The sequence below is a fragment of the Trematomus bernacchii genome, unplaced genomic scaffold, assembly GCF_902827165.1.
Source record: "Trematomus bernacchii unplaced genomic scaffold, fTreBer1.1, whole genome shotgun sequence".
In the NCBI taxonomy this organism is placed as follows: domain Eukaryota; kingdom Metazoa; phylum Chordata; class Actinopteri; order Perciformes; family Nototheniidae; genus Trematomus; species Trematomus bernacchii.
The window spans coordinates 528,382-552,710 of NW_022987552.1; the positions used below are offsets into that span (position 1 = coordinate 528,382).

Here is a 24,329-nt window from a genome sequence, read left to right on the forward strand (position 1 = left end):
GTGTATGGTTTGTGAAATATAATCAAATAAAAAAACTACTACAAAATTAAAATTGAAACTAGCTAGCTGGAAGTAGAAGAGTACATTAATTTTTTTAACGGAGAGTTTGTATGTGTATTGTTTGTGAAATAAAATAAAATAATAAAAAACAATAGTAGTACACATACATTTAAAAAAAAAAAACATAATAATATGGAAAATACAAATAAAACTAGCTACCAAATAGTGAGCTTGTTTACTTTATAAACATGTGCCGATTCCTCCAGAAGACCCTAACAATTCACTATATGTTTCTATCAGATATATCACCTATTATTATCTTTAATTAAAAATATAAACACTTAATTCTAGGTTATTTATGAATGGAGTTCTGCACAGCACCGTTGTCCAGCATGTTAGCCTGCTAGCTGCTAAACAACAACAACAACAACAGTACACTAAGGGCCTTTCTCATTTCTCTAATTCCCCTCCTCGACTCTTATCCTCGTGTCTTAGTCCCGCCCACAGGAGATGCGAGCGGAGGAGTCGAGGAGGGGAACCGAGGAGAGAGGAGGGGAAGCAGCAGGCGGTTAGAGAAATGAGAACTCCTCTCCTCTGAGCGGTCATTTTAAAGAGATGTCCATTAATGATGACAGGAGGCATAGCAGCCTCATCCACATCACCTGTCCACATCTGTCCAGCATCTGATGGACAGATGTGTTCATGACGACTTATATATTTACTTTGAATCATTCACAGTGCGGTATAATGAGACAATAACAGGCTACAGATGCGGACATATACACACACATATATATTTATATATATATATGTGTGTGTGTATATATGTCCGCATCTGTAGCCTGTTTGCGGGGTGAGACATCTAAAGCAACACCCAGAGACTGACTGCAGGGCCACACACACACACATACACACACACACACACACACACACACACACACACACACACACACACACACACACACACACACACACACACACACACACACACACACACACACACACACACACACAGGTGCAGTGACACAGCAGTAACACACACCTGGGTTACCCGTGTGTTTCTCTCAGATTTAACCTGTTAAGCACCAAGCCTGTTTTTCTAAAAGCTTTAGGGATCCAAAGTACAACATATAATAAGTACCCTGTATCAAGATTGATGCAAAACAAGTGACATTTGACCTTTTTAGAGAGGTTTAGCCAAAACCACCCCACCTCTGAGGTGATTTGGGTGAAAATGTTTTTTTTTCCATATCTCTGGCCCCCCTTGCTCGATTTTGATGGTTGACACCTGTTTCTGACCGTTAGAGCCAATAGAATCGAAGGGGGAGGCCCCCACACACACACATTGTGAAGAGAAAAGGTGGGGGCTGCGCGCATGTAAATGTAAAGCAGAGTGGAGCTACATTCTAGCTCTGGCATTTGGAAACAAAAAAGCAGTTTTATTGCTTATGGATTATCAGAAATAATTTCAAAGAGGGCACAGATACATTGGATTAACCTATGGATTAACTGCAGCATCGTTTTTTTTATCGTTTTAATGCCATTGAAGACCAGTTTTGACCAAGGTAAGCCATGTTAGCGTTTCTAGCTTCTTAGCTCCACATGTTATGATGTATGCTTTCGTTTATAGCGTCGCAAATGTTTATCAGTGAGTGTTGAGGAGGGCACCACTAGATTCAGTGTCTCCAGGACACCAAAAACGAGTGGTTGGCTGTGCATCTAGGATAAGTAATAAGGGAGTTATTGTGAGTTTAAGTGCCGTTTTAGGTTAAATCTTTTCGCTCGTGGATAATTCAGAGGCTGAGTGCTAGCATTGTGGGGTTTTTTTTGGAAAAAAAAATTAAAAAGATCATTTAGCTGAGTTTCTTCCCGTTACATGGATATAAAACATTCATAGTTTTATTAAATATTAAGATTCCTTAGACGTTGTTTCCTGCAAATGACGCGTTTATTCGCCCGGTACCGGGCGGATGGTGCGTAATAGGTGTTAGTGCATGTCAATGGCCTGCAGAGGCTAAAATCCCTGAGTTCCCTCCCTGAGTTCTCCCCCTCCCCCCCAGGTCTTCACAGTCTCTGGAGATAAAGACTGAGACGTTTGGTTTCCATGTTTCATTCATTAGCTCCACTAAATGTGCAACACCTTCCTTGGCTCTGACACAAACTGTATGTTGTTTACAAAGTGAGAGCCAGGTCAAAGAGAGGTGTTCAACCCAACAAAGCGTTGTGTTGTCAGTGTGTTGGAGATAGAGAGAGAAACACAACTCATTATAACATTGATTAAAAGTACTCTTTTTATTTGGGTTATATATCATTAAAGCCGTAGTAAAAAAAGGAGTAACATATTCCATTAGGACTTAAAGGTGGGGTATGTAATTTACTTCAGAAACACTTTTTGTTATATTCCATGGAATGCTCTTAACATCCCGATAGCAATGAATAAATGCTTAAATGCTTTGACAATAAATTTCATCTGTGGAAGCCGTAGTACTGTAAAAAGCACGACCAATCATCTGAGCCGGCCCGGCTAAAGTAACTGGATGGCCTACCTGCCTGTCAGCCTTCCATCTGTGCACAAACTTATCTGGTGCCCTCATTGGTCATGTGCGCGTTCGTGTGTGTTGGAGGAGGGGCTCTGTGAGGAAGTCTGAAGGAAGGGGCAGATTTTTTCCGGTTGTGTATTTTCAAATTCTAGCGCACTCGAGCTGGTTTCTCCAAAATTACCTACCCCACCTTTAAGCTAATTAAAACATCCTAAGATACTGTAGGCATTTCAGGTTTAGGAATACATATAGAGTAAAAAAGAGAGTATAGTAAATATATTGTATAGACATTTGATCAGATATATACAGCATGTGCAGCAGTTACAGTAGGCAGTACAGGTATATATACTGTAGGTATAAGTACGCTCTGCTAATTATAAGACATTATATGAATCATTCATTGAAAAACGAGATAAAAGCATTTATTAAAGTTATTAAATCGACACTAGGGTGAATGATTTTCCCAAGAGAACACAATTAACAAAAACATTTTATGGATCATTTTACAATTTAAATATTTTATTAATTCAACCCAACGTATGTATGAACATGTGCAGCAGTTACAGTGAGAAGTGAAGGTATAAGGTGTAAGTACAAGTAATGCTAATATTGAGATGTCATATACAGAATAAACAGCATTAAATCAGAAATATACATTGTAAGCAGTAATATAACTATGTATGGGAATGTGAGAGCATAATTAAAGGATGTTAAATCAGAAAGGAATGAATATAATAAGCTATGTTTCCTATCTTATGGTGTTGAGTTTCTGAAGTGGTCTGTGTGCGGGGGGCGGGGCCTAACTCTCTCTCTCTGTGTGCGGGGGGCGGGGCCTAACTCTCTCTCACTGTGTGCGGGGGGCGGGGCCTAACAGACACGCTGCAGCGGCATGCACACAGATTTTTAAGAGTAGTAGTACCGTTCAAAGTAAAGTGTTAAGAGAGTGAAATGTTGCTTTAGGAATTTCAACACTTGATGCTGTCACCTTGATTCCAGTTTCAGATACCTGTGTTTAACTGAATTAGTTTAAAGAGAGAAAACATTTTGACGAAAAGTTGACTAAAATGTAATGATTTTTCATCGACTAAAACTGGACTAAAACTATGAAGGACAAAAAGGACTAAAATGTGATTAAAGCTAATAACCATTTTCGTCTAAAGACTAAATCAAAACTAGCTGCCAAAATGAACGCTGCTCAGGTGTTCTCAGTCATCAGAAATGTTCCAATGATCTCATGGTTCTCCTGTTTTCTCCTGTAGAATATGAGGAGGTGATGTTTGACAGCATGGACTCTGAGGGGAGTTGATGTTGTTGATCAGTCACACAGAGGCAGACGACCCTCCATCGTTTTCATAGTTCACCTCATCTTCATCTTCATCTTCATCATTCTGCTCCTGTCAGCATGGAACAGAGACATGGTGAAAACACAGAGCAGAGCTGGAAAGTAACTAAGTACATTTACTCAGTTTTGTACTTCAGTACATATTTTAAGGACTTTACTTGACTATCATCAGTTAATGCTACTTTACACTTTAACTGCTCCTTATTCTGGAGCTTCATGTTGAACTTTTTACTCGTCTTCATCCATTCATTTTTATTACACATTCTTGCTTTAACATCTTTTATATTCCTTTTTTTATTATGTATTTATTTCATTCTTAAATTGAGCAGAAATCACCATCTATGATGTATTATATGACAAATATAACTAGTTAAGCTACCCAGTAGTATGTAAAGTCATTTTAATAAACCATACTTTGCAAATGGAAGTGATACACATTAAAACATCACTTATTATAATCATATATTATATTATTACATTCTGCATAATCAGTACTTTCAATTTAGGTATATTTGTATTATTAATCATATTTATATATTAGAGTATTTCTACATTGTAGTATTGCTACTTTTAATGAAGTGCAATATCTCAGTACTTCCTTTAGTGCCTTGCTCAAGGGAACCACAGAGATACTTCATTTCAACACAACATGCACACTTTACTCCTTTGTTGAATCTTCTGCCTGTCTTATAATCACAGTTAAATGAAAATAATAAATATTACAAACTATTATTTTATATTTAAACTCACGAGGTTTTTTGTAATCCGTTTTTTGCCCCCTGAAAAAACCCAAAAAGACAAACATGTTGACTTCAGCTTCAACGGTTTCCTTTTTCTTTTCTCTTGAATCTATGGACCCTCACCTTTAGCTCTGGTCCAGATGAGGACTGTAACCACGGTGATGATGAGAGCTGCTAACCCCACAGACACCATGATGAGCCACCACACAGCTGGAAAGAGAGAAGTCCCAAGTGTGAAATATAGTCACAGGTTTTTAGCTGTTAAATGTATTTCTTCTCTTCAGTCACTACCTGGTCCTTCTGGATGTTTGCTGTCTGTTTCTTTGTTGTTGTTTTCAGATGTCCATTCATGAGTTGTTGGTGTTCCAGTTGTTGTAGCATCTCCTTAAGGAATAAAACAACATCATGCAAAAAACTGTAGTTTAAAAAAAAAAAATTCTCCATAAACCAAATGACAAAATGATGTGACGTCAAAACCTCAAATCCCCAAAAGCATTATCTGTGATTAAATGTGTGATAAGTGATTTAAAACAACTCATTATATTCTAAACTGGTTTCTCAATTCAGAGCTTCTCTTTTTTATCATAACCATCTGTCACTTCACATTTCAGAAACTCATTCAATCCCTGATAAATGTGAGATGTTGTAAATGTGTTGTTTCAATATATTCTTATAACAAGACTGTTAGAAGTGATTTGAAACAGCTCAACATGTTCTCACCTGAGGACTGAGGGCTGAAGGGAAACAGATGAACTTCTCCTGTGTAACCATTAGTTACTGCACAAGTAAATAACTCAGACCTTGTAACTAAAGAGAGAAGTCAGAAATGTCACAGAGGCAGAGCAGGAAGACTCTGATGTGTTTATCTCTCTGTGATCTTTATCCACATCTCGACCCTGAAGCAACCACTTTGCTGAGTGTATACACAATCCATATGTCGACACAGAGCAGTTTAACGTCACCTCATCATTGTCCAGATGTCCAGTCACTGAAGATGGAGATATTGTGAGAGAAAGACAACAAGAGTAACATTAACTTCATCACTGTAATCATTATTATTGTAATGATTTAGTATATTGCTCTATAGAGACAGTTTAAAACATCATGATGTAAATACTCACTGGTAACAACAGACAGATAAACATGAGAAGTTGGACCTTGTTGTTCTCCTGATCTGAACTGTCTGCAGCCGTAAAGACCAGCATCCTCCTCTGTGACCTTCTTTATAACCAGAGAACAATTCTGTGTAACTCTCAGTCTGTCTGATTTAGCTTTGGCTTCTTTGTGAATCTGTCCGTCTTTAAACAGCCACACTGCTGGTGTGAATCATAGAAGCTCCACTTAGTACTCTCACACTTATCCTGATCATCTATCACATTGTCAAAAGGCAAAGTGACTTCATCTCCAGCTCTGACAATGGGGTAGTATCGTTTCACATCTGCAGCTGTTGGGGAAAAAATCAGAAATAAATATAGACGTCATAAATGCTGACAGAATAATGATGTATTATATAAAAAGGTAAAGAGTTAGAGTTCTGGTTGATCTGTTTAATGAATCATTTAACGACACATTCAAACCAGAGTTAATTACAGATCCACATAACTAACTGAAGTGTTCATAGTGAGTGTGACGATCACTTTAAAGAGTATTGCTATGTGGGTTTTAGTGACCAAGAGTTCACTAAAGTCACCACGTTACAAACACAACTCATCATTCTCAGTTAAAGGAACAGTACGTAGTAAAGTACCGTTACTGATATTAAAGCTGTTTTATTTCATGTAATTGGTAAATGGTAAATGGACTGTTTTTATAAAGCGCTTCATCCAGTCTTTCACCCCCTCAAAGCGCTTTACATACAACAAGTCACCCATTCACACCCAATGCATACAGAGCAATGTGCCCCTTGCTCAATGAAGGGGTTAGAGCCATTTCCCTTTCATCATTATGGTTTGAATGTTTGTCTTATTACTAAAAGGCTTTAGAGTAAACTCTTAACTATGTATTTTTGTGAGTCACACTACGCTTTAAAAGATGTTAGTTTAAGTCTCACTTATTTGCTGTCGGATATGACGTGCATGTCTATATGTCTATATGTCTATATATGGCATGACATTGGTTCACAGCTGAGGGTGTGATTAGACAGGAAGCGGTAGAGTCTTTTGACCGTGTTCTTTTTGTTCTTTTTGTTCTTTTTTGATACGGAGAACTTTTAGTTACTTTGAAGCGAGGAAGTTTGTCTTCATGTTTGTATGTCGCCTTGATCAAAGAATAAACCTGATGTGATTCAACGCTACAACGATCTCTGCAAAGTTAGTTTGGAAGCAAAGAGCGGCACGTCATAACCCACAACCCCGATAGAGGAAAGTGGATATTAAATGTAGAAACTGATTCAAACTCCACGACAGAAGGTATCATCCACACACCGTTCCCCATTGGGAGCGACTTGGGGTTAAGCATCTTGCCCAAGGATACATCGATTTCAATTGAAAGACGCCCTCACTACCTTTCATTAACAGTCGTAAACAGTGTGTGTTCTCTGCATCCTCACCTGGAAAGTGGAGCAGCAGCATCAGGAATGAAGACATCAGGATCCTTCTGAATTCAGACATCGTGCTTCTCTCTCGGTCTCTGGCTCTCGACTGTCAGAGTCTCTCCCCTGCTGCTTCTTTAACTAGAACTCAGTACCGATGATAACAGCAGATCTTGATAAGCGACAGAAGAGGGGAAGTTGAACGTGGCAAGATGTTTTCTGGTTCCTCATTTCACCTCCAGTGTTTTTCTTCCGAAAACTGAAGGAGAAGTGTTTCGATGTGAAATGGGGTTACACCAGCAGCTCTGAAGGTATGACACCATATAGAAAACCTCAGGCACGTATTCAGCTGAACAACAGAGGAATAATTCAGGCCGATATGAGACGGATCAGTTTGAGCTGACATCCAGTCACTGTGGAGGACCGAGCCAAACTTACATTGAGACACAATCTGGATGTTTATTTTAAGATGACTGCATTCCCAGGCCCTGTGTGTCTCAACACCAAGTGCATTATGTGGAAAAGATTTGCCACTGTTTCCATCTTTGCTGAATCTGTTTATCTTATTGAAAAATACAGCATGCACTTGTCACCCTAGAGCAGCGGTGTCAAACTCAAGGCCCGGGGGCCAATTCCGGCCCGCGACTATATTTCATGTGGCCCCGCAAGAGCTTGCAAAGAATATAATATGTTTATTATACGGTTGAATGCCGCTTTACAGAGGCACGTTGTCCATAAACTACATGTCCCACAATGCATCTCATTTTGTGACGTGCACACTGGAAGAGACTTGCTATTTTTTGCCCTAGACTTCTGCTTTTCAATATAATACATTATTTTATATATATGATATATTTATATATCGTCTTAAAGTTTTGAACTGGCTTTTAATACTAGTTGAACATAACATTTTGATATTTGTATGTGTTTTTATATGTTTCTAGTTATTGTGCTTTGTATTATTGTTTTATTATTTTACTCCTATTGTGTTATTTTATATTTGTTCCCTGTGCAGCACTTTGGTCAACTGAGGTTGTTTTAAATGTGCTATATAAATGAATAAAGATTGAGATTGAAAGTTACGACCGGCCCTTTGAGTGCAACCATAATGCTGATGTGGCCCACGATGAAACTGAGTTTGACCCCCCCCGCCCTAGAGGACTCGATACAAAGGACAAACTGGCACAAATCCACGGCTCCACGTCTTCTACCTTCTTCTGGCCATCGCATTTTTAGCGAGACGTTGGAAGTAAAACGAGGTGAATGTAAAAGGGGACATACAATATATATATTAATGCTGTGTGGTTTACATTCTTATTGGCTAGTTTCTCTGAGTTATAGCTCAACATGATTTAAGGGGCGAGCAGATAAGAAGCACACACATTTGTGTATAAAGTTTAGACACATTAAAGAGGCCCTATTGTGCTTTTGGGGGGTTTCCCTCTCCTGTAGTTTGTGATACAGGTTTGTATTCATGTAACTGGTCTGCAAAGACTAACATATCTGTGCTCGACTACTGCAATGGTGTCTTTACAGGCCTCACTAAAAAATCTATTAGAAAGCTGCAGCTAATTCAGAACGCCGCTGCTCGAGTCCTCACTAACACTAAGAAAGTGGATCACATCACTCCTGTTCTGAAGTCTTTACACTGGCTTCCTGTGTGTCAAAGAATAGATTTCAAAATATTGTTGCTGGTTTATAAAGCTTTGAATGGTTTAGGCCCAAAATACGTGTCTGACCTACTGCTAAATTATGAACCATCCAGAACTCTCAGGTCTTCAGGGACTGGTCAGCTTTCTGTCCCCAGAGTCAGAACTAAACATGGTAAAGCAGCGTTCAGTTATTATGCTCCAAATATCTGGAACAAACTCCCAGAAACCTGCAGGTCCGCTGCAACTCTGACTACTTTTAAATCCAGGCTGAAGACTTTTCTTTTTGCCGCTGCTTTTAATTGAACTATTCACATCTTAAACTGCACTGTAACTTTTAACTTTTATCCATGTATTTTTTCTTTTAATGTTTATTTTATTATCTTTCCTTTTTAATGACTGATTTTAAATGCCATTTTTAAAATATCTTCCATTTTTGTAAAGCACTTTGAATTACCTTGTGTTGAAAGGTGCTATATAAATAAACTTGCCTTGCCTTGCCTTGCCTTGCCTTGCCTTTTCGCCCCCCCCCCCCCTGCCTGAAATGCCTCCATTAGACTCCTTTGTTTACTTACTGAACACAGTGACATCACTATGTTACACTCATGCTTCTATTGGCTAGCGCTCCAACACATTGTACGTGATAGGCTAAGGGGCGGGCAGGGCCGCCTTAATGCACGGGCTGACCTGGGCTGAAGCCCAGGGGCCTACGGAGATCGGGGGCCTATCATGAGCCAATAATAAAAAATAAAAATAAATTTAAATTCTTTTTTTTTTCTTTTCGGGAGTTTAAAAAAAATCTTAAATAAACAAAGTCTTGGATTTCAGAAAATGAAATCACTCAATAAATACATTTTTGAAGCTTGTAAAGGGAAGAAGAAAGCTCTCCCTCGCCACTCTGCTGTCCCACAGCGCCGCTTCCCCTCCCTCCGCTGAAATTATGAATGTAAGGCGTATAGTAATCATAGATAACACGGCAGGGTGTGTTACAGTTTGTTTTCATCTGATTTCAAATAAACAAAGTCTTGGCTTTCAGAATATTAAACTTGTTTCGGCAAATTCAGATGATAAATACAACTTTGAAGCTTGTAACGGCATAATTACAAGCGGAGAACGGAGTAACTTGACTTCACAGCAGGCATAACAACAGCCAGCGTTTCTCGTGAGTGTTTTGCCCGGGAACCAAACACAATACACACAAACGCAAAAATACACAAACACACACACACACACTCGTGAGCTTCCCCCAGACCAGTAATCCAAACAAAAATATCTTCCCTCCGTACTATTTTGATCATTTGCTAATAATCAATCAGATCAATGGATTCCAGAGATTTTTCTCAAAAATGATGACTCCGTAACAGTCAGTGGGCACCACTTAACAGCCAATCAGAATGAGAATATGTTTAACATGTGACTTATTCAAATTGCGAGTGATTGAGTGACAGATGAAGGTTGTTTAGGACAAAATGTCGGAGAAGAAAAAGTTTGAGAGTGGCGCTCGGAAAAGGAAATTGTTGAGGGAAAAGGAGTTTCGAGACAAGCAGCTATTACAAAAAATGCCGAAGCTTACAGGTTATTTTAAACCTGTAGGCCAGGATGAGGAGGAAGGACAGATTAGTTCTGTACCGGCAGCGGTGCCGGCCGCGGGGGCCTCGGAGCCAAGTAGACCGTCTGGTTCTGATAGCGATGGAGTAGCGGGAGAGGAAAAACAGACAGGAGCGACATTATCTGTTGGAGGAGATAGAGAGGACGACGAGGACTTGCTACGTGGAGGGGAGCCAACGGCAACCGGACAAATACATGAGGGAGGCCCGATACGTCACTCATCTGGAGGAGAGGACCAGGCGCGCGTAGAGCAGAGTGGAGAAGTGCGATCACAGAGCCTGCCCAGGCTATAAATGACTTTGATTTGTTCTTTAAATAGGGGGCCTACAAAACAGCCCCAGGGCCTGATGGCAGGTTAAGGCGGGCTTGGGGGCGGGACATCTCTAAGAGGTTGACCAATCACAACAGAGCCGGCCAGCTAGCCAATCAGAGCAGACTGGGCTCTGGTTTCAGACAGAGGGTGAAAAGAGGTGCTGCAGCACAGGCAGTATGAGCAAAATAAAGAGCTTTTTGAACATTAAAGCATGGAGACATGTAGAGACACTACATACTGATATACACCTGAACATCAGCAGGAGAGGACTCTTTAAAATAGAGACACTACATACTGATATACACCTGAACATCAGCAGGAGAGGACTCTTTAATGTAGAGACACTACATACTGATATACACCTGAACATCAGCAGGAGAGGACTCTTTAAAGTAGAGACACTACATACTGATATACACCTGAACATCAGCAGGAGAGGACTCTTTAAAGTAGAGACACTACATACTGATATACACCTGAACATCAGCAGGAGAGGACTCTTTAAAGTAGAGACACTACATACTGATATACACCTGCACATCAGCAGGAGAGGACTCTTTAAAGTAGAGACACTACATACTGATATACACCTGAACATCAGCAGGAGAGGACTCTTTAAAGTAGAGACACTACATACTGATACTCACCTGAACATCATCAGGAGAGGACTCTTTAAAGTAGAGACACTACATACTGATATTCACCTGAACATCAGCAGGAGAGGACTCTTTAAAGTAGAGACACTACATACTGATATACACCTGAACATCAGCAGGAGAGGACTCTTTAAAGTAGAGACACTACATACTGATATACATATAATAGCATCAAAGTGAGAGAACAGCAAAACATGTGAGTCCCTCTAGAGGTGGATCGTGAAAAAGGGGCAGACATGTTGGAGAGTTACTGTATTCTGAATACTTACAGTGTGGGCATAATGAAAGTTTTGTAAAGTTCGTATTACTGTTTTTTCTTTAATATAATTCAATGGAGTATTGCTGTTTCTTCAGTACTTTTGATTGTTCTGTATTTTACTAAATAAAGTGATCTATTAGCCTTTCAAGACTGCAGATGTATCTATTTGTGTGGTTTTTCCTAATATGACTTTCTCTAAACATCAGGTGTGTTCTTAAAGTACACAGTTTCACTAGTGACTCCACTGATCAACAACACTGCCTTTTGTTATCGCTGCATATTCATTTATATATTAAGGTATATTGATATCCACCCCCTGCTGTTATATATAAAATATATATATTCTATATTACTACATGTACACCACTCTGCACCGTTCTGCTTTTTGCTCTTACCTTGCATCAGAGGGTAAAACCTCCAGAGCTCTGCTGCTGCTGCTAACCACATTCTCACAGAAACACTTCTCCTTCAGTTCTCAGAAGAGAAATAAAGAAGCAGCAGGAGAGGACTCTTTAAAGTAGAGACACTCCATACTGATATACACCTGTACATCAGCAGGAGAGGACTCTTTAAAGTGGAGGCACTACATACTGATATACACCTGAACATCAGCAGGGGGGACTCGTTAAAGTAGAGACACTACATACTGATATACACCTGAACATCAGCAGGAGAGGACTCTTTAAAGTAGAGACACTACATACTGATATACACCTGAACATCATCAGGAGAGGACTCTTTACAGTAGAGACACTACATACTGATATACACCTGAACATCAGCAGGAGAGGACTCTTTAAAGTAGAGACACTACATACTGATATACAACTGAACATCAGCAGGAGAGGACTCTTTAAAGTAGAGGCACATCAGCAGGAGAGGACTCTTTAAAGTAGAGGCACATCAGCAGGAGAGGACTCTTTAAAGTTGTTAAATGGCAGCAAAAGCAGGACTTTCAGAACTCCTTTATGCATAATCACTTTTCTTTCCCTCCAGGCTCACCTTCATGATGATGATGATGAAGATGATGCAGTGACCTACAGCACTGTGAGAGCTCCCTCCTCTTCCTCTGCTGCCTCCGCTGATCCCAGCCTCCTCTACGCCACCGTCAACAAACCAACAAACAAACGGATGTAATGTTTAAAACAATAGCCAGATTTAGAAGTGTAAGGGCAAAGCGAGCAGAGTTATAATAAGATTTATTTTAACCAGGTTTTTGCTTTTTTTGGCTTAATAGCATCAAAGTGAGAGAACAGCAAAACATGTGAGTCCCTCTAGAGGTGGATCGTGAAAAAAGGGCAGACATGTTGGAGAGTTACTGTATTCTGAATACTTACAGTGTGGGCATAATGAAGGTTTTGTAAAGTTCTTATTACTGTTTTTTCTTTAATATAATTCAATGGAGTATTGCTTTTTCTTCAGTACTTTTGATTGTTCTGTATTTTACTAAATAAAGTGATCTATTAGCCTTTCAAGAGTGCAGATGTATTTATTTGTGTGGTTTTTCCTAATATGACTTTCTCTAAACATCAGGTGTGTTCTTAAAGTACACAGTTTCACTAGTGACTCCACTGATCAACAACACTGCCTTTTGTTATCGCTGCATATTCATTTATATATTAAGGTATATTGATATCCACCCCCTGCTGTTATATATCAAATATATATATTCTATATTACTACATGTACACCACTCTGCACGGTTCTGCTTTTTGCTCTTACCTTGCATCAGAGGGTAAAACCTCCAGAGCTCTGCTGCTGCTGTTAACCACATTCTCACAGAAACACTTCTCCTTCAGTTCTCAGAAGAGAAATAAAGAAGCAGCAGGAGAGGACTCTTTAAAGTGGAGACACTACATACTGATATACACCTGAACATCAGCAGGAGAGGACTCTTTAAAGTAGAGACACTACATACTGATACACACCTGAACATCAGCAGGAGAGGACTCTTTAAAGTAGAGACACTACATACTGATATACACCTGAACATCAGCAGGAGAGGACTCTTTAAAGTAGAGACACTACATACTGATATACACCTGAACATCAGCAGGAGAGGACTCTTTAAAGTAGAGTCACTAAATACTGATATACACCTGAACATCAGCAGGAGAGGACTCTTTAAAGTAGAGACACTACATACTGATATACACCTGAACATCAGCAGGAGAGGACTCTTTAAAGTAGAGACACTACATACTGATATACACCTGAACATCAGCAGGAGAGGGCTCTTTAAAGTAGAGACACTACATACTGATATACACATGAACATCAGCAGGAGAGGACTCTTTAAAGTAGAGACACTCCATACTGATATACACCTGAACATCAGCAGGAGAGGACTCTTTAAAGTAGAGACACTACATACTGATACACACCTGAACATCAGCAGGAGAGGACTCTTTAAAGTAGAGACACTACATACTGATATACACCTGAACATCAGCAGGAGAGGACTCTTTAAAGTAGAGACACTACATACTGATATACACCTGAACATCAGCAGGAGAGGACTCTTTAAAGTAGAGACACTACATACTGATATACACCTGAACATCAGCAGGAGAGGACTCTTTAAAGTAGAGTCACTAAATACTGATATACACCTGAACATCAGCAGGAGAGGACTCTTTAAAGTAGAGACACTACATACTGATATACACCTGAACATCAGCAGGAGAGGACTCTTTAAAGTAGAGACACTACATACTGATATACACCTGAACATCAGCAGGAGAGGGCTCTTTAAAGTAGAGACACTACATACTGATATACACATGAACATCAGCAGGAGAGGACTCTTTAAAGTAGAGACACTCTATACTGATATACACCTGAACATCAGCAGGAGAGGACTCTTTAAAGTAGAGACACTACATACTGATATACACCTGAACATCAGCAGGGGGGACTCTTTAAAGTAGAGACACTACATACTGATATACACCTGAACATCAGCAGGAGAGCACTCTTTAAAGTAGAGACACTACATACTGATATACACCTGAACATCAGCAGGAGAGGACTCTTTAAATTAGAGACACTACATACTGATATACACCTGAACATCAGCAGGAGAGGACTCTTTAAAGTAGAGACACTACATACTGATATACACCTGAACATCAGCAGGGGGGACTCTTTAAAGTAGAGACACTACATACTGATATACACCTGAACATCAGCAGGAGAGCACTCTTTAAAGTAGAGACACTACATACTGATATACACCTGAACATCAGCAGGAGAGGACTCTTTAAATTAGAGACACTACATACTGATATACACCTGAACATCAGCAGGAGAGGACTCTTTAAAGTAGAGACACTACATACTGATATACACCTGAACATCAGCAGGAGAGGACTCTTTAAAGTAGAGACACTACATACTGATATACACCTGAACATCAGCAGGAGAGGACTCTTTAAAGTAGAGACACTACATACTGATATACACCTGAACAGCAGCAGGAGAGGACTCTTTAAAGTAGAGACACTACATACTGATATTCACCTGAACATCAGCAGGAGAGGACTCTTTAAAGTAGAGACACTACATACTGATATACACCTGAACAGCAGCAGGAGAGGACTCTTTAAAGTAGAGACACTACATACTGATATTCACCTGAACATCAGCAGGAGAGGACTCTTTAAAGTAGAGACACTACATACTGATATTCACCTGAACATCAGCAGGAGAGGACTCTTTAAAGTAGAGACACTACATACTGATATACACCTGAACATCAGCAGGAGAGGACTCTTTAAAGTAGAGACACTACATACTGATATACACCTGAACATCAGCAGGAGAGGACTCTTTAAAGTAGAGACACTAAATACTGATATACACCTGTACATCAGCAGGAGAGGACTCTTTAAAGTAGAGTCACTAAATACTGAGATACACCTGAACATCAGCAGGAGAGGACTCTTTAAAGTAGAGACACTACATACTGATATACACCTGAACATCAGCAGGAGAGGACTCTTTAAAGTAGAGACACTACATACTGATATACACCTGAACATCAGCAGGAGAGGACTCTTTAAAGTAGAGACACTACATACTGATATACACCTGACCATCAGCAGGAGAGGACTCTTTAAAGTAGAGACACTACATACTGATATACACCTGAACAGCAGCAGGAGAGGACTCTTTAAAGTAGAGACACTACATACTGATATTCACCTGAACATCAGCAGGAGAGGACTCTTTAAAGTAGAGACACTACATACTGATATTCACCTGAACATCAGCAGGAGAGGACTCTTTAAAGTAGAGACACTACATACTGATATACACCTGAACATAAGCAGGAGAGGACTCTTTAAAGTAGAGACACTACATACTGATATACACCTGAACATCAGCAGGAGAGGACTCTTTAAAGTAGAGACACTACATACTGATATACACCTGACCATCAGCAGGAGAGGACTCTTTAAAGTAGAGACACTACATACTGATATACACCTGAACAGCAGCAGGAGAGGACTCTTTAAAGTAGAGACACTACATACTGATATTCACCTGAACATCAGCAGGAGAGGACTCTTTAAAGTAGAGACACTACATACTGATATTCACCTGAAACATCAGCAGGAGAGGACTCTTTAAAGTAGAGACACTACATACTGATATACACCTGAACATCAGCAGGAGAGGACTCTTTAAAGTAGAGACACTACATACTGATATACATATAATAGCATCAAAGTGAGAGAACAGCAAAACATGTGAGTCCCTCTAGAGGTGGATCGTGAAAAAGGGGCAGACATGTTGGAGAGTTACTGTATTCTGAATACTTACAGTGTGGGCATAATGAAAGTTTTGTAAAGTTCGTATTACTGTTTTTTCTTTAATATAATTCAATGGAGTATTGCTGTTTCTTCAGTACTTTTGATTGTTCTGTATTTACTAAATAAAGTGATCTATTAGCCTTTCAAGACTGCAGATGTATCTATTTGTGTGGTTTTTCCTAATATGACTTTCTCTAAACATCAGGTGTGTTCTTAAAGTACACAGTTTCACTAGTGACTCCACTGATCAACAACACTGCCTTTTGTTATCGCTGCATATTCATTTATATATTAAGGTATATTGATATCCACCCCCTGCTGTTATATATAAAATATATATATTCTATATTACTACATGTACACCACTCTGCACCGTTCTGCTTTTTGCTCTTACCTTGCATCAGAGGGTAAAACCTCCAGAGCTCTGCTGCTGCTGCTAACCACATTCTCACAGAAACACTTCTCCTTCAGTTCTCAGAAGAGAAATAAAGAAGCAGCAGGAGAGGACTCTTTAAAGTAGAGACACTCCATACTGATATACACCTGTACATCAGCAGGAGAGGACTCTTTAAAGTGGAGGCACTACATACTGATATACACCTGAACATCAGCAGGGGGGACTCGTTAAAGTAGAGACACTACATACTGATATACACCTGAACATCAGCAGGAGAGGACTCTTTAAAGTAGAGACACTACATACTGATATACACCTGAACATCATCAGGAGAGGACTCTTTACAGTAGAGACACTACATACTGATATACACCTGAACATCAGCAGGAGAGGACTCTTTAAAGTAGAGACACTACATACTGATATACAACTGAACATCAGCAGGAGAGGACTCTTTAAAGTAGAGGCACATCAGCAGGAGAGGACTCTTTAAAGTAGAGGCACATCAGCAGGAGAGGACTCTTTAAAGTTGTTAAATGGCAGCAAAAGCAGGACTTTCAGAACTCCTTTATGCATAATCACTTTTCTTTCCCTCCAGGCTCACCTTCATGATGATGATGATGAAGATGATGCAGTGACCTACAGCACTGTGAGAGCTCCCTCCTCTTCCTCTGCTGCCTCCGCTGATCCCAGCCTCCTCTACGCCACCGTCAACAAACCAACAAACAAACGGATGTAATGTTTAAAACAATAGCAAGATTTAGAAGTGTAAGGGCAAAGCGAGCAGAGTTATAATAAGATTTATTTTAACCAGGTTTTTGCTTTTTTTGGCTTAATAGCATCAAAGTGAGAGAACAGCAAAACATGTGAGTCCCTCTAGAGGTGGATCGTGAAAAAAGGGCAGACATGTTGGAGAGTTACTGTATTCTGAATACTTACAGTGTGGGCATAATGAAGGTTTTGTAAAGTTCTTATTACTGTTTTTTCTTTAATATAATTCAATGGAGTATTGCTTTTTCTTCAGTACTTTTGATTGTTCTGTATTTTACTAAATAAAGTGATCTATTAGCCTTTCAAGAGTGCAGATGTATTTATTTGTGTGGTTTTTCCTAATATGACTTTCTCTAAACATCAGGTGTGTTCTTAAAGTACACAGTTTCACTAGTGACTCCACTGATCAACAACACTGCCTTTTGTTATCGCTGCATATTCATTTATATATTAAGGTATATTGATATCCACCCCCTGCTGTTATATATCAAATATATATATTCTATATTACTACATGTACACCACTCTGCACGGTTCTGCTTTTTGCTCTTACCTTGCATCAGAGGGTAAAACCTCCAGAGCTCTGCTGCTGCTGCTAACCACATTCTCACAGAAACACTTCTCCTTCAGTTCTCAGAAGAGAAATAAAGAAGCAGCAGGAGAGGACTCTTTAAAGTGGAGACACTACATACTGATATACACCTGAACATCAGCAGGAGAGGACTCTTTAAAGTAGAGACACTACATACTGATACACACCTGAACATCAGCAGGAGAGGACTCTTTAAAGTAGAGACACTACATACTGATATACACCTGAACATCAGCAGGAGAGGACTCTTTAAAGTAGAGACACTACATACTGATATACACCTGAACATCAGCAGGAGAGGACTCTTTAAAGTAGAGTCACTAAATACTGATATACACCTGAACATCAGCAGGAGAGGACTCTTTAAAGTAGAGACACTACATACTGATATACACCTGAACATCAGCAGGAGAGGACTCTTTAAAGTAGAGACACTACATACTGATATACACCTGAACATCAGCAGGAGAGGGCTCTTTAAAGTAGAGACACTACATACTGATATACACATGAACATCAGCAGGAGAGGACTCTTTAAAGTAGAGACACTCCATACTGATATACACCTGAACATCAGCAGGAGAGGACTCTTTAAAGTAGAGACACTACATACTGATACACACCTGAACATCAGCAGGAGAGGACTCTTTAAAGTAGAGACACTACATACTGATATACACCTGAACATCAGCAGGAGAGGACTCTTTAAAGTAGAGACACTACATACTGATATACACCTGAACATCAGCAGGAGAGGACTCTTTAAAGTAGAGACACTACATACTGATATACACCTGAACATCAGCAGGAGAGGACTCTTTAAAGTAGAGTCACTAAATACTGATATACACCTGAACATCAGCAGGAGAGGACTCTTTAAAGTAGAGACACTACATACTGATATACACCTGAACATCAGCAGGAGAGGACTCTTTAAAGTAGAGACACTACATACTGATATACACCTGAACATCAGCAGGAGAGGGCTCTTTAAAGTAGAGACACTACATACTGATATACACATGAACATCAGCAGGAGAGGACTCTTTAAAGTAGAGACACTCTATACTGATATACACCTGAACATCAGCAGGAGAGGACTCTTTAAAGTAGAGACACTACATACTGATATACACCTGAACATCAGCAGGGGGGACTCTTTAAAGTAGAGACACTACATACTGATATACACCTGAACATCAGCAGGAGAGCACTCTTTAAAGTAGAGACACTACATACTGATATACACCTGAACATCAGCAGGAGAGGACTCTTTAAAGTAGAGACACTACATACTGATATACACCTGAACATCAGCAGGAGAGGACTCTTTAAATTAGAGACACTACATACTGATATACACCTGAACATCAGCAGGAGAGGACTCTTTAAAGTAGAGACACTACATACTGATATACACCTGAACATCAGCAGGGGGGACTCTTTAAAGTAGAGACACTACATACTGATATACACCTGAACATCAGCAGGAGAGCACTCTTTAAAGTAGAGACACTACATACTGATATACACCTGAACATCAGCAGGAGAGGACTCTTTAAATTAGAGACACTACATACTGATATACACCTGAACATCAGCAGGAGAGGACTCTTTAAAGTAGAGACACTACATACTGATATACACCTGAACATCAGCAGGAGAGGACTCTTTAAAGTAGAGACACTACATACTGATATACACCTGAACATCAGCAGGAGAGGACTCTTTAAAGTAGAGACACTACATACTGATATACACCTGAACAGCAGCAGGAGAGGACTCTTTAAAGTAGAGACACTACATACTGATATTCACCTGAACATCAGCAGGAGAGGACTCTTTAAAGTAGAGACACTACATACTGATATACACCTGAACAGCAGCAGGAGAGGACTCTTTAAAGTAGAGACACTACATACTGATATTCACCTGAACATCAGCAGGAGAGGACTCTTTAAAGTAGAGACACTACATACTGATATTCACCTGAACATCAGCAGGAGAGGACTCTTTAAAGTAGAGACACTACATACTGATATACACCTGAACATCAGCAGGAGAGGACTCTTTAAAGTAGAGACACTACATACTGATATACACCTGAACATCAGCAGGAGAGGACTCTTTAAAGTAGAGACACTAAATACTGATATACACCTGTACATCAGCAGGAGAGGACTCTTTAAAGTAGAGTCACTAAATACTGAGATACACCTGAACATCAGCAGGAGAGGACTCTTTAAAGTAGAGACACTACATACTGATATACACCTGAACATCAGCAGGAGAGGACTCTTTAAAGTAGAGACACTACATACTGATATACACCTGAACATCAGCAGGAGAGGACTCTTTAAAGTAGAGACACTACATACTGATATACACCTGACCATCAGCAGGAGAGGACTCTTTAAAGTAGAGACACTACATACTGATATACACCTGAACAGCAGCAGGAGAGGACTCTTTAAAGTAGAGACACTACATACTGATATTCACCTGAACATCAGCAGGAGAGGACTCTTTAAAGTAGAGACACTACATACTGATATTCACCTGAACATCAGCAGGAGAGGACTCTTTAAAGTAGAGACACTACATACTGATATACACCTGAACATAAGCAGGAGAGGACTCTTTAAAGTAGAGACACTACATACTGATATACACCTGAACATCAGCAGGAGAGGACTCTTTAAAGTAGAGACACTACATACTGATATACACCTGACCATCAGCAGGAGAGGACTCTTTAAAGTAGAGACACTACATACTGATATACACCTGAAACAGCAGCAGGAGAGGACTCTTTAAAGTAGAGACACTACATACTGATATTCACCTGAACATCAGCAGGAGAGGACTCTTTAAAGTAGAGACACTACATACTGATATTCACCTGAACATCAGCAGGAGAGGACTCTTTAAAGTAGAGACACTACATACTGATATACACCTGAACATCAGCAGGAGAGGACTCTTTAAAGTAGAGACACTACATACTGATATACACCTGACCATCAGCAGGAGAGGACTCTTTAAAGTAGAGACACTACATACTGATATACACCTGAACAGCAGCAGGAGAGGACTCTTTAAAGTAGAGACACTACATACTGATATTCACCTGAACATCAGCAGGAGAGGACTCTTTAAAGTAGAGACACTACATACTGATATTCACCTGAACATCAGCAGGAGAGGACTCTTTAAAGTAGAGACACTACATACTGATATACACCTGAACATCAGCAGGAGAGGACTCTTGAAAGTAGAGACACTACATACTGATATACACCTGAACATCAGCAGGAGAGGACTCTTTAAAGTAGAGACACTACATACTGATATTCACCTGAACATCAGCAGGAGAGGACTCTTTAAAGTATAGACACTACATACTGATATTCACCTGAACATCAGCAGGAGAGGACTCTTTAAAGTAGAGACACTACATACTGATATACACCTGAACATCAGCAGGAGAGGACTCTTTAAAGTAGAGACACTACATACTGATATACACCTGACCATCAGCAGGAGAGGACTCTTTAAAGTAGAGACACTACATACTGATATACACCTGAACAGCAGCAGGAGAGGACTCTTTAAAGTAGAGACACTACATACTGATATTCACCTGAACATCAGCAGGAGAGGACTCTTTAAAGTAGAGACACTACATACTGATATTCACCTGAACATCAGCAGGAGAGGACTCTTTAAAGTAGAGACACTACATACTGATATACACCTGACCATCAGCAGGAGAGGACTCTTTAAAGTAGAGACACTACATACTGATATACACCTGAACAGCAGCAGGAGAGGACTCTTTAAAGTAGAGACACTACATACTGATATTCACCTGAACATCAGCAGGAGAGGACTCTTTAAAGTAGAGACACTACATACTGATATTCACCTGAACATCAGCAGGAGAGGACTCTTTAAAGTAGAGACACTACATACTGATATACACCTGAACATCAGCAGGAGAGGACTCTTTAAAGTAGAGACACTACATACTGATATACACCTGAACATCAGCAGGAGAGGACTCTTTAAAGTAGAGACACTACATACTGATATACACCTGAACATCAGCAGGAGAGGACTCTTTAAAGTAGAGACACTACATACTGATATACACCTGAACATCAGCAGGAGAGGACTCTTTAAAGTAGAGACACTACATACTGATATACACCTGAACATCAAAGAGCACTGATGCAGATTAAGCAGAGCCAGCGCAGAGTATCGGACTATGCCATTGAGTTCAGGACCCTTTCAGCAGATAGTGGCTGGAATAGTCTAGCCGAAAGACACAAAGAAAGGTTTAAGAATGTGGCACGACTGCCTCGACACCAAGGGGACACACCAAGCCATCGTCCCGCCTGGAGACATCCTGCTGATGCTCCTCCTGAAAGAAGAGTGCTCCCAAGTGTCTCAGAGGAGCCCATGCAGTTGGGTCGAGCAAAGTTGACTCCTGAGGGACGTCTTCGGCGCATTCAGGAGGGCAGGTGTTTTAGAGGAGAGAGAGGGGAGAGAGGGGAGAGAGGGGAGAGAGGGGAGAGAGGAGAGAGGGGAGAGCGGAGAGAGGGGAGGAGAGAGGGGAGAGAGGAGAGAGGGGAGAGCGGAGAGTTCAATTTGATCAATAACCAGCTAATTGTGTCCGTGTTTTCAGCCACCAGGGGGCGCCATTATCATGATTTAACTATTGAAATGTTAATGTTTCTGGTTTTTAGCCAAATAGTCATAAATGATTGAGACTATTCACAATGTTTGGGGTGCTTCAACACATTTGACCACTTATTTAAATACTTGTTAGGATATGTAAAGTTTCTATTTGAAATGATAACAGACGTGTTGGTGTTGCTTTTACACATTTGTTGGCACTAACACAAATTGCGTTATGATTTTAAAGGCAATTCTGGAGCAATGTTGACAAAAATATCACAGAATGTATGACTGCAACACACTTTAGTGGTGCTGTTATTAGTTTTATAGTAAAAACAAAATAAACATATCTCTAGGTATTTGTAGGAAAAAAACACTGCGATCCAGAATTTAGAGACTTTTATGCACTTTAACACAGTTCAAAGTTACACATTTTGGAGGTGCCTTGTCCACATTTTGGGGGAACTGTAAATGTTTTGTATTATAACAAACAGATTTGGGGTTAAAGGAAATTAAATATAAGTAGGATGAATAAATAATAGGAGACCCAAATCACATTTTTAGGATCTATTTCCAATTTGGATCATAACCTTGTGAGATTTCAGATTTTACATTTGATCTCACATTTCTAACTGTATGTATGTCCCTTTCTGTTCAACTCGGTACAGAAGTACTGTTTTAGATTTGGTCATGGTTGACTTTCTTGGGATGATTTTAATTGTCATACATTTGTGTTTCCTCCTAATCAGACCCGGCTGAGGAACTTCTGCTCCGACCCTGAAACCCGGAATGATTCATTACAGGGGGGAAAGTCTGAGTTGTGGGGGGTTTAGTTTACCAGACTGTGTCATATTTTCCCTTTGATTCACCAAATGAAAAAGGGAGTAAAAGCCTCAGTCATCCCCCCTCTTCCCAAAAAAGCAGATCTCCTGTCTCCTTGTGGCCGAGACGCACAGAAGCCCTCCATCACCGGAAAGGAATGCAGAGAACTATGTAGAAGTTTCCGAGTCTGTGTATGTGTGAGTGTGAGAGAGAGGTGTGTGAGTGTGTGTGTGAGTGTGTGTGTGTGTGTGTGTGTGTGTGTGTGTGTGTGTGTGTGTGTGTGTGTGTGTGTGTGTGTGTGTGTGTTGTGTGTGTGTGTGTGTGTGTGTGTGTGTGTGGTGTGTGTGTGTGTGTGTGTGTGTGGTGTGTGTGTGTGATGTGTGTGTGTGTGTGTGTGTGTGTGTGTGTGTGTGTGTGTGTGTGTGTGTGTGTGTGTGTGTGTGGTGTGTGTGTGTGTGTGTGTGTGTGTGTGTGTGTGTGTGTGTGTGTGTGTGTGTGTGTGTGTGGTTGTGTGTGTGTGTGTGTGTGTGTGTGTGGGTGTGTGTGTGTGTGTGTGCAGGTGTGTGTGTGTGTGTGAGTGTGTGTGTGTGTGTGTGTGTGTGTGTGTGTG

The 24,329-nt window shown here is 40.1% G+C and overlaps 1 protein-coding gene across 11 annotated transcripts in view; it reads right to left on the reverse strand.

Annotated features, from left to right (window-relative positions):
- Window positions 1-24,329, reverse strand: part of LOC117477162 — a 120,355-nt gene that overhangs the window by 21,503 nt on the left and 74,523 nt on the right. For 5 of the 11 annotated variants that reach the window (XM_034123794.1, XM_034123791.1, XM_034123803.1 and 2 more), the window contains exon 4: window positions 4,914-4,979. The exons of 1 other annotated variant lie outside the window; for it this stretch is intronic. In XM_034123794.1, the coding sequence (XP_033979685.1) occupies window positions 4,914-4,979 (66 nt within the window). Of the gene's footprint in view, window positions 1-3,879; window positions 3,935-4,745; window positions 4,833-4,913; window positions 4,980-24,329 lie in introns of those variants that run through there. 5 more of the 11 variants (XM_034123790.1, XM_034123792.1, XM_034123801.1 and 2 more) reach the window with 4 other exon arrangements.